The sequence below is a fragment of the Halyomorpha halys genome, unplaced genomic scaffold (genome assembly GCF_000696795.3).
Source record: "Halyomorpha halys isolate HHAL.00 unplaced genomic scaffold, Hhal_1.1 Scaffold2128.1, whole genome shotgun sequence".
Taxonomy (NCBI): domain Eukaryota; kingdom Metazoa; phylum Arthropoda; class Insecta; order Hemiptera; family Pentatomidae; genus Halyomorpha; species Halyomorpha halys.
Genome location: NW_027108843.1, coordinates 41,188 through 53,461, shown reverse-complemented (window position 1 = coordinate 53,461; position 12,274 = coordinate 41,188). Strand labels below are relative to the sequence as shown.

The 12,274-nt window shown below is 27.3% G+C and overlaps 1 protein-coding gene across 1 annotated transcript; it reads left to right on the top strand.

Annotated features, from left to right (window-relative positions):
* The first annotated feature begins 3,995 nt into the window (after nucleotides 1-3,995).
* Nucleotides 3,996-9,245, top strand: LOC106691168 (RNA-binding protein 48). Its single transcript, XM_014436844.3, has 5 exons — nucleotides 3,996-4,225; nucleotides 5,617-5,810; nucleotides 7,221-7,394; nucleotides 8,205-8,358; nucleotides 8,885-9,245. The coding sequence occupies exons 1-5, from the start codon at nucleotides 4,124-4,126 to the stop codon at nucleotides 9,047-9,049; spliced, it is 789 nt and encodes a 262-aa protein (XP_014292330.1). The 5' UTR covers nucleotides 3,996-4,123; the 3' UTR covers nucleotides 9,050-9,245.
* The last annotated feature ends 3,029 nt before the right edge of the window (nucleotides 9,246-12,274 follow it).

Below are 12,274 nucleotides of genomic sequence, written 5' to 3'. Positions count from 1 at the left end.
TATTGTTTTTTTTTAATTTTTCTTATACCTATGATTCATTGTTTTATTAGTCTAGAAGCCAAAGTGCAAAATGTATAATTATTAATATCAAACAGAAAATTTAGGGAGAAATATAACAAGCCATACAGCAATATACTTAAACAATAATCTCAGTATTCTTTGAGAATACTCATTAATTTAGATGAAATTATACATATTTTCCTCTTGAAACTTTTATCATTATTAATAAAGGTACAATATTTTGAGGCATTATTCCTCATAAATAAGATTTATGTAGTTATTAATTGCAAAACTTAATATAATAATTATTACAATATTTAAACAAATAACAAAAACAAAGTAACAATAAGAATAATAAAATACCTAGTGATCAGATGTACCTCTATTCAACCAAATCAGCCGTAACCTTAAATAAAAACAATAGACAGTTTAAATATATGTCATAGTACATAGGGCTTAAAATATTTTGAAACCATGATTTAAAAAAATAAATAAAAAAATAATTATTACGCAATTAATATAAAGCTAATTTTTGCAATTCTAAAGGAACATTAAAGCTTGTTTGAGATAAATCATTTACAGAAAAGAAAAAGAAAAATATCAACATATTAGATGATGTTAAATTGGATGTCATTATTGGTAATTAATGTGGTCCATGTTCTATTATTAGTTTTAAATTATTATTTATAGCAGTACTTCAGGTTGTCATTTATTTATTTTAAGATACAAAACATAAATACTTTAATTGTGTATTATTTATTTTTAGTCAATATTTTGACATATACTGATAATGAAGGACAAAAGAGATGGAAAAGACACTCCACTATACTGACCTCAGTTAATAAATATTTAAATAAACAAATTTTAGACAGATTCCTAAATATAGGTTTCAAAAAAATAAAAATTTAAAGTTAGTCAATGAACCATTTATCAAAATAATAAATAAGTAGAAAAGATTAAGTAATGTATGTAATGTAATGATTAAAGTACATTATTGAGGCTTATACTCAATTTAGTAGATTTATTATTTGTTGCACCACTTCAGGTATTTTATGATATGTACTATAAATACCATAATTGTGTGTTATTTATTGTTAGCCAATGTTCTGACTTACATTGATGATCTTCAGAGGTTATCAGGGAAAGAAGATATAAAAAAAAAGACACTATACTGACCTCAGTTAACAAACATTTAATTAAACAAATTTTAGACAGATTTCTAAATACAGGTTTAACAAAAATAAAAATATGAAATTAGTCGATGAACCATTAAAAAAAAAAAATAATAATAATAAGCGGAAAAGATGATGTCAAAGTGCATTATTAAGGTTCATGTTCACTTAGGTAGATTTATTATTTGTCTTAAATTATTATATATACTATAAATACCGTTATTGTGTATTTATTGTTTGCCAATGTTTTGACGTACATTGATGATCTTTAGGTATTAGTAAGGACAGAAGAGGAGGAAAAGACATACCACTACACTTACCTCAGTTAATAAATATTTAAACAATCAAATTTTAGAGTGATTTCTAAAATCTATCGTTAAAAAAATAAAAATATGAAATCTGTAGATTATATACAACAAATAAAAAAAGAAAGAAGAAGCAAAATGTAGAACAAAATCATTAACCTAGAAGTGGGGCTGCCTGAAGCTCAGTGGTTAAGACACAGTCTTACCAATTTGATGTCTATTGGAGGTGCCAGTCTGAATCCGGCCTGGGGTGTTGAATTTTTTCATTGAGTGGTGGTCCCACAAAATGAAAAACTTTGAACACCAACCATGGTAAGTGGTTCCAATTCGAGTCTTGGCCGAAGAAAAAAAAAACAAACTAGAAGTGGTCACTATACGTGATTTTCCCACAATACATTTATTTTTTAAAACTTCAAATCTTTTATCACGTTATAACCTCAAATTTTCACTAGTTTATTTTCAGAACCTCTTCTTCCTAATAAGATTAGTTATTTGATATTAGATTGACCATTAGCCTACAATTTTATTGTAAACAATAATTCTCCCTTTCTGAGAGAAATTCTCTCATAACAAGACCAAACATGTTGACAAAATAATATAAATTTGTACTATGAAATTAAAAAAATAAAAACAGAAAATAGCTATCTATATCTCAAAATATATATTTAAAAAATCCAGTTAAATACAAAATAAAACCTGAATAAATTTATAACATGACATGTTTGTAAAAATCAGTCATTATAGAGCCATCAAACTGAAGTTTATTTTTTTTTAGTGATTGGTCCTATTTTTTTCTATATAAATTTTAGATGTGAAACTGTGGCATAGCTAGTAAGTAATTAAGTTTAATTATTTATTGTTGTTTATTTAATTATCAATTTTTATTTTATTATTATTTCATTTATCATATTACAAAACTACTTATCATAGAGGCCAAACTAAACCTGACTTTACATTTTCAACAAAGGGTGAGGTGGACACAGTCAATGAGATGAAATCAATATAAGTTTTCTGAGTGAAATGTCCATCAACTTTTTTTTTTTGATCAATTAAATGAATTTTGGATCCCTCAGCAATTTTTTGCATGAGCTTCTGATCTAACTTCAAAATTACTTAAAGTTCTTTCTTTGAAACAGCACATTTTTTTTTTTAGGCAGAATATAAATATACTTAAAAAACAAATAATGATAACAGATTTTCCATAAACCATTTCAAGTATAATTAATTTTATTTAGAACTATTATGATAGAATGAACTGAAATTGTGCAAACATTTTAAATTTTACAGAGCAAGAGAATTAATCCAAACAAAGAATGAGAATTCAGACGTACATTGAGACGTAATCAAGATTCAGAAGAAGTAATTTATTTAACAGCTACCATAAAATTGAATACATGTTTTCAATAAAACTATGGTTGGAGTGGCCTATATAATACATATTGAAAAGATTGAAGGCCATACTTTTAGAATTTAAAAATAAGATGAATAGAATTTTTAAAAAATATAAGGTGAAGATTAAGGTAAGATTAGAAAAATAGATATGAGAGATGGCATAAAGTTTAATCGATTAATGAAAACTCATACTTACATAAGATAAAGTTTGTTCTTTGTGTTCATAATTGACAAGATTTGAGTTTGTTTTTAAAGTTCAATTCTAATTATTTGGAATACAGAATGTATTGATTATTTTCATTATTCATGACATAGTTTTGTACTATGTGTTTGTATTATAATTTATTAATAATAAAAAAAAAAAATAGGTGAAATATTTTGAAGGAAGTTTGATCACTTCTTTTAATTGGTTTATCCTTCTAGTGTTTCCCAGAATATCTCAAATTGGTTCATATTTATGATTTCCTTTTCTGCTAATGAATGGGGCACTGAAACAGGATAAAGAAGTATTCTTAGATAAATATAAAAATATTTAATATACATAATCTAAACAACTTATATCAAATTATTAGTCAGATAGTTGCATTTCTAATTTACCTTGTCCTGAATTTCACTAGCATAAAATTTCATCAGAATCAATTTAAGATCATAACGAAAAAATCCAAAAGAAAAAAAAAGATCTTGATGGGCCCAGAAGAATAGGATATTAAGAGCCCCCCTTAAGATGAGAGACTTTATGATACCTAGTTCAATAAGAACAGTCTAAAGTAGAAATAAACATCACAGTAACTATCAATAATTTATTATAACGGGATTTTCGAAGCTTGCACAGTATCAAAATAAAAACAGTCCAACGTTATAGAGCCCGACGAGTAGAAAAACGTGTTATTTCATGGTTTTTATCAGTTAAATATACAAGATCATAAGTCTTACATCTATATAATATCCATTAGTTATAAAAATAGAACATTTTTTTTTAATTTACTAAGCTCGTTCAAGTGTTTATAGCGTTGAGCTCAATTGCATTAACTTAACAAGACTTTTGTACTAAGAATACCTCTCTGTACACAACCTCCTTGGCAAAGCATGGCTAGTGATAACGGCGGCATTTTTACTTAGTTGACAGCTTGGATTGACAGTAGGTAGATTGGTGATGGTCCGTGTCTCATTGTTAACTGGTTATTGCTATCGTTAGTTTCTGATAACGTTGTTTTTAAAAATACGTGAATATAACGCCTCACGATAGATTAGACAATGGAAACTGGTGTTGATGTCAATTTACCTCACCACTCTAAAATTGGAGGATGCACTACAAGAGCTGCATATAGACAAGGAAGAAAGCTTACTGCTGTGAAGGTAGACGTTACTTGATGTATCCTACAAACAATTCAATTTCTATTTATAATATCTGTGAAAATACTTTGATGTTTTTGTTCATTGCCTGACTACTAGTATTTATATTAGTTTAATGTTATTTATTTAGGTTATGATCCTGGTTAAATATATTTTTACCACACTTTTAATACAATATATTAGTTTTTTGTATTAATACGATCAATGTCTGTGAGATTTTGTTTGGCAAATGATAAACCTTAACTTTATTTTAAAACTTCTTTGTAGCTAATAATCTCTGTACATCACAGTAATTTTTATGCAATTGATTTTGCTGTTTTTCTTATATGGTGGTAAATATGACATGAAAAAGAGTTATTTTATTCTATATTGGATGTATTCTGTAGATTGTGTTTATTTTTTGATAACCCTGTCAGCTTTGGGACAGTCTATAGCAATATCTTTGGTACATGTCCATTTCCAAATAAAATTAAACTTCTTTTTTCTTGTCAGATGTGCCTCTATTTAAGCTAAGTAGTTTTATCTGATACCATTTTACAATTATCTATTTCCCTTAATTATTTTGATTTGCTATCTCAACTAATTTAAATGAATTAACTAACTAGCACTAAGAAGTAAAATCTTAAAATCATAAGTGTGGATTGTTAATCAAAAATCATCGAATATATTTGAAACATGATTAGCTATACTTTTTTTTTTCTTTTTAGTTAATTAAACTAACACATTAATATAATCACTGACTTATTTGTATTGTTTTACTATTTATCTATGATGAATTAGTTTTGTATTGCCAGTAGCTTTGAACTATCATGTAAAATTTGAACCCTAGATTAGGAATGACCAAATTGAAAGATATGACTTAGTTCAGTCTCTTCTGTTTGCACAGTCTTTAAATACAATATGTGCTGATTTTATCCGATTTATTTTTGTTATAATTAATTTAAACTTACACATTTTAATTATCTTTAATCCTACTCAGATTATACTTTCATTTTTTTAAAAAGAGCTATTCTGATTGAATTTTTAGTACTTTATCTTCTACTTTCAAGTTACCATAACGCTTAGAAGTTTAGCCTTAGTTTTCAAACTTTCTTCTGTGAATCATATATATTCTATCTGAGAGACTGGTTCAGTGATTACTTATGTTTTTTAATTACATTTTTATAGTATTTCACTTATTAATATGGTTATAGTAATATAATTTTAAATTTCCTGTAGAACTAGTGCAACTCATAACTTGATAGAGATAAGCCAATTATACCTTAATCCATCTATTTAACCATTTATGTATTCTTTTAGTGTCATTGATTATTATTTCTATTTGAATTTTTTTGTTATTTTGAAACGAAATATGTGCCTTTGTTCGATTTTCCTTGACAATCTAGCTTTCTCAGGTTTATACCATCAGCGATGAATCTCAACATCTTCTAATTTACAATGTTCCTGCGATCAGGATAGGTGAAGAAGTTCTTAATCTTTGCCAACGATTTGGTGAGGTATTGTCGAGCCAACAAGTTATGAATGTTGAAAGTATTGAAAAATTCACGAATGTATATCATGTTCATTATGCAACTTTGAAAAGTTCAAGGTAATTTATTTAATTATTTAGCATTATTTTCTTAATTTTGATTATTCTTAATTGTGATTAAATATTTTCCTTGTTTGTCATCTACCTTTCTCTTCCTAATCATATTTTTTTAAAATGAAATAAGTCACATATGGATTCAAGTTATTTTATTATTGCATATTGGATCAATAATGGTCTTGCAGTTTATTAACTACAATAAACTTGTTTACATACAACTGTTTGTGACCATATACCTGCCAGGATTAAGTGAGTTGATATGAACTGGTAGGTTATTATTAATTGTTAGTTTTAAATAACAAAGTCTTAAAATATATTTCTCTGCAAACGAACTATAAAAGCATTATAATTTTAAATTCTTAGATTAAATTTATATTGCTCAATAATTGAAACCCACATGTATGAATTATATCTAAACCAAGGTAATATAACTTTTGGTTTAACTTAATAGTCTTGATGGAGGAACTGATAGCTGAGCGGATCAGTCAATATTTCCACCTGGATCACTCCAGAATATTGATTTAGTGGTGGCCACAAGAAATCTTGACATTCCCACTCTAGGGTTGTATAGGTCCTTAATGGAGAACTTGAGCCAATGAAGTATACACATTGTCTTGATGAAAATTCCATCACTGTGCGAATTTACATGTATCTAATACTATCTGGATAGTATTTTTCCTCGGAAAATGAATATATAAGCTTCATTTTATAAAATTATTATTATTATTAGTCCTAATCTGCTTAAAAGGGAATTGAAAATTCTGTAGTCATACTCTTTTCGTGCAATTGTTTTCAAAATTAAGAATTTTAATAACCATGTGTCTATTATTGACAATGGATTAATATGGGGAGATGTTTGGAGGGGTGCATTCAGAAGTGAAAAATACTAGTAAGGTACTTATTTTATATTGTCAACATTCTTGTTTAATTATTTGCTCTTCTTTAGGGCCAAGTACAAGCAAGACAACAACCATGTTAAAATAAAAATAGAAAAGTATGTTATGTTTACTAAGTGTTGTTAACTCATGTCTATTGATTTTATTCTTAGTTTTATCACCTCTTTTGGCTCATATAATATTAGTTCTGTAATCGTTTTATTTTAATTACATATTTTCAAACATTTCCTTACATCTTGTAAGAAATTTTCTTTCTCACTTTCTTCATTTTAATTTTTCATTATTTACATATTTGCACTTGTCTGATTTTCATATCTTTTTGTTTTCTTTTTTTAAATTTTAACATGGTCGTAATCTTTTTTGTACTTAGCCCTGAAGACCTAAAATTTAGGCTGAAACTTCGGCATTGTGTTCATAACTCCTGACTGCATCCCCTTTCTCTCCCCAAACATCTTCTCATCATAATTTTACTACTAAATTTTGTTTTGTTTATTTAATTTATTTGTATCTTTTTTAGGTTCGCTAAAAGGAATCTCGACAACAGGGCATTCTTTGGTGGTATTCTACATGTTTGCTACGCTCCCGAATTAGAGAGTGTAGAAGAAACAAAAAACAAGCTAATCACCAGAAGGAAAGAAGTTTCATTTCATTTGAAGCAGCAAGAATTTCCAAAACAATTTAGGAATAAAGGGTATTTTTGTATTATTACTTTATTTTTTAACTGCTAAGTTTTTTCATTATTTAGCTATAATTCATAAAAAATACGATCTTCTACCTGAAAGATTAATTTGTAGCAATGTACAAAGTTGAAGAGTTTGTTTGTTTGAACATCTCTAATTTCAGGAATTGATTACAAAGTTTTAAAAGTTTCTTTGTGTAATTATATCTTAATGATACCTTGGCAGTGATCACAATGGATCATCATAGAAACAATTAAAAAAAAAAAATCTTCTTCCAAATCCTTCCTCTTCTACCTTGGAGCAGTGTACCGTACTCCTTCTACCGGAAGGGCTTGCTTATTGAGATCCATAATGCTCAGTCCTGTACCCGTTGGCTGCGTCTAGTCCACTCAATTCCTCTATTTTTCTTTTACTATTGAATTTTTATTTTACTGCACCATCTCAAGAATTTTTGGCCTTTCTCTTGTCCTTCCATTGGCTCTCATTTCACACATTATTTTGGCCATTCTTACCTCCTGCATTCTTTTTTTTCTGTTGCTCTGAATTTGATGAATTTTTCTTATTTTTTATAGAAAAGGTGTGGCCAAAACTATAAAAAGTTTGTATAAAAAACGGGTAGGTACATAATGTTCTTCCCAATTCTATAAGCAAATTTTTCTAATTACAGATTAAACTGATTAATTTTTTGAAATAATCATTACAATAAATAATAAATATCTTGAATTAATTATAAAGATATCATAATTCAGACTTTTTTTGTTTATTTAAGGTTTGATTATTTGCTTGTACATGATTATTACTTTGTTTTTCTTTTTGTTCAGGAAATACCAAGGCAAAAAACGGAGATTTCAAGAAAATTCAACCAACAACACCGCAGTACCTTTTAATAACCAAGGCAAGAAACTGAAATTTGAAGAGAATTCAACTAAAAACACAGCATTATCTTTAAATAATTATGGAGGTCATTTCAACCAAGTAAGTAACCCTTAATTATAGAACATTATAATCTACTATTAATGCATCTGCCAGAAAAAAAAACAAAATTAACCAATTTCTTATCGTTTAATTATTACGCTATTAATCATTTAAAAAAGTGAGAAAAACTTTAAAACTAGTAGCACATGAATACAAACTAATAAAATTGATTTGTCTTAACTATACGTTTTTAAAAATAAAAAGTGCATACACATAAAAGCTAAATAAACATTTTTAGCACAATAAATAAAAACCGGGACATTTCAATTTCTCTTAGAGAACCCTTTATAGTTAAGACAAGGGTCATTTTAAACCTGCCTGTTCTGAAAACAATGAAAAGTCTCTTTTAAGTGGTAACAAATTATGGGTCCCTCAAGATCCCAGTTAATACAGGTTACACTGTATTTCGTTTTGTATGTTTTACCTATGTATAAGTGTGTATATATATATATTGAAACAATTATTGTGAAAATCATTAATAATTTGAATCTTACTTATTAATTAATGATTAAAATAATTTTTACAGATGAACCATTTCACACTTCCTGATGTTCAAGTACCAGGACCTTCTGAAGTAAAGGTAGAAAAGAAAGTAACTGTCGATGTAAAACCTTTTAAGAGTCTGATTCCTACCAAAGTATCTAGGATTATTTTTCATAATAAAAACAACAAGGTTGATGATGTAAAATAGTATTATTCTTAATTTTAGTATTTAATACCATGTGGTATTTTACTCAACAGTACAAAAAAATATTATTACTAGTCATTGATAACTAATAATAGCTATTTTAAAAGAAAATAAAGAAAAATATTCATGTATTTTTAGAATATTTTTCATGTATTAAATGCCTCTCTTGTAATTATGATGTATATGATTTGTTATGAAATTTAATTTAGTATGATTTTAGTATCAAAGTAATTAATTTATTACTTTATTATTGTATTTAGAGTTTTATTATAAGTGACTTGATCTACTTACAAGATGTTAAATAAAATATAATTAATTATTGTATTATTTCTTGTTGTTTTATTTACCTGTAAACATTATTTTTCAGAAATCCATTCATAGTTATTTTTAAAAAGGAAGATGGTCCAGGTGCAGTCAAAGAATAATTCAAATAGTCGTACAACTATTTATTAAGAGCCAATGTATTTCATCAGAGCAAAAAAAAAGATACAAACACTTAAATGATGTAAACATAAATAAACAAAGTAAATGAAAAATATACAGTAAAATTAAATAAGAATAATTAAAGGTTATAGACAATTAACGAAAATGGAAACAATTGACTATTGCTGTGTGGTTTACAGGGGATCTCAATGCAAAATTAAAACGGTTAATTAATTGCTTTGCGCAATTCATCTTTGGGGTCTCCAGGATGCCTCTATCACCCGATTTTGTGAAGAATTGAAGTGGCTTTACCTCTCCTTCCATCATAAATATTTTCTTGCTTCCTTCTTCTACCAAGACATCCAATCCCGCTGTCCATCGTACATCTCTGATATCCTTCAATTTAAATCCTCAGTGCATTCCCGCAATACCTACTCACGACCTTCAGACTTATATGTAACTACTCATCAAACCGCAGCCTTTGGTAGACCTTTCCTCATCCCTATGGAATTCTATTCCCCCCTTCATGTGTAGTTCTAATACCCTTCCAACCTTCAAATCCCATATCTTCGACCACCTTCTGTCCACCCAATTCCAGAATAATAACAATTGGAAGTTTCAAACAAGATTTATATATTCTCTGTACTTAATGTTTCAGATTTTCCATTTGTTATGTTTAGTTTAATTATATTTGATTTTTATCATTTTTGTTTTCTAGTATTTATTATCAGAAGTGTTCGTCATCTTATGTTTTATGATATGACAAATGGTTTTACTTTATTTGTTCTATTTTTATTTTATATATTTTGTTAATTATTGTTGTTCATTTCTATCTTTTCAAATTCATTATTTTATGACGTTTTATTTATACACCTGTTTATTATTCTAAAGGGATCAATCCCAGAATAAATAAAAAATATTATTATTATTATTGTTATTATTAACAGCAGATAAAAAAAGAATTGACCAGTGACCCCTTTTCCCCATCACTTCCGTATCAATTTACTCCCATATAATTACCTTTTTTCTGTTGTTGAGTTATAGAACATCGGTAAAGAAGTTTTACTTCAAAAAGTTTTTAAGTTTTTTTAACTACTTACATAATTTATTTTCATTTTTTTAGCATTTTGCTGTTATTTGTATCCTTTATGTATATAATTTTTTTTACCTCTAAGTTTTATGTTTCGAATTATTTATTGTCACCTTTATATATCTTAATTTTACCTACCTAAGTAACATGTAAAGGATACTTGACTTATCAGTAGCGTCGTCTTTTATTCCAATTTATTTTTTTAACTCAGAAATCAGCTGTACACACACCTCTGCACTTGTCTTTAGACCTGCACCAAGACTGTATTTTCTTCATGTTTTATTTCATTTTCTCATCTTCCTTTTTGTACCACTTCTTCTTCTCTACTCTTCTTATTATTTCTTCCTTACCCACGTTATTAAGTTATATTCACCACATCTTAATATTCTCATATTTACTAATTACTCCTGGCTTACATAACTTTATATTTTATTTCTTTCATTCTAATATTTTACTTAGATATATCATTAATTACATATATTTTCTATCTCATTTTTTTTCCATAACTTTTTTTTATTGATTACTAATTAGATTTTCTCATTCTTATTCATAGTTATTTATTCCTCCTGACTTATATAAGTTTATATTTTATTTCATTAATCTTGTTATTTTACTTACATATATATATTCATACATATAATTATTTACATATTCATTTTCTTTTCCACTTTTTTCATGACCTCAATTTTCATTTTGTACATATATTTACTTACCATTTACATTTATCATACATATTTTATTGTTTGATCTTTCCTGTATCCTAATTTTAATATACTTTTCTCATTTAGCCTTGCTCTCCTTATAGTGCTTAGACTATACATGTCTTTCCACATTTTATAATGCTAGGTAGTTTCTTATTTTCCAATCAATCTGTAATTCCTTTTATTGATTATGGTTTTTGTTTTTAGCCCTGACGAAAACTTGAAATTCTGGCCAAAACATTGGCACTAATAAATAGGTTTTTTGTTTATTTGTTTTCTTCAGTGACTGCACCTCCAACCATCTGCTTCTCATTTAAATATATTTTTTATTATAGACAACTTTCCCCTTACTCGACCCTACAGGAGCTTGATTTATAATTACACTTTGTTACAATACATTGCATTATTTACAAGCAAAATAGATTTGTTAATGTTTTTAATCTGTTTAGTGTTGATGGGTAACACCTGTTTATAATTGGGTAACAAATGATGAATCTATGAGAATCCTACCTGAATAAAATTCCTTTTTCAAAATTTTCTTATTTGTTCGCCAAGTTGATTAATCCAACTCATATTTTATTTTTTAAACAGTGACTGTTAAATGTAAAACTTATTCATAATTTTGTTTACGGGCCTTTCTTAAAAATTTCAGGTTTGCAAACTGTGGAAAAAAAACAAACTGAAAAAAGGCTAAATTTTTTTTTCTTATTTTACTTCAATTTCCAACAGATTTAAAAAATAAATAATTCCTAAAACAGTTCATCATAATTGCCACAACTGTCAAACTCATATTTTAAGTTAATAAATAATAATAATATAAAAGATTGAAAACATGAATTTCACTGCTTCCCCCTCCTCACTCTCCACCTAATTGTAAAACATAAGATTAGATTTCACTTAATTTAACCATTCTGCCTCACAATTCACTTCTTTTCGATTTGCTCGTTTTTGGTTGGCCATCGGCCTTGACCTGGGAAATCCCTCTTCCAATATAATTGCGTTAGTACTGGTTAT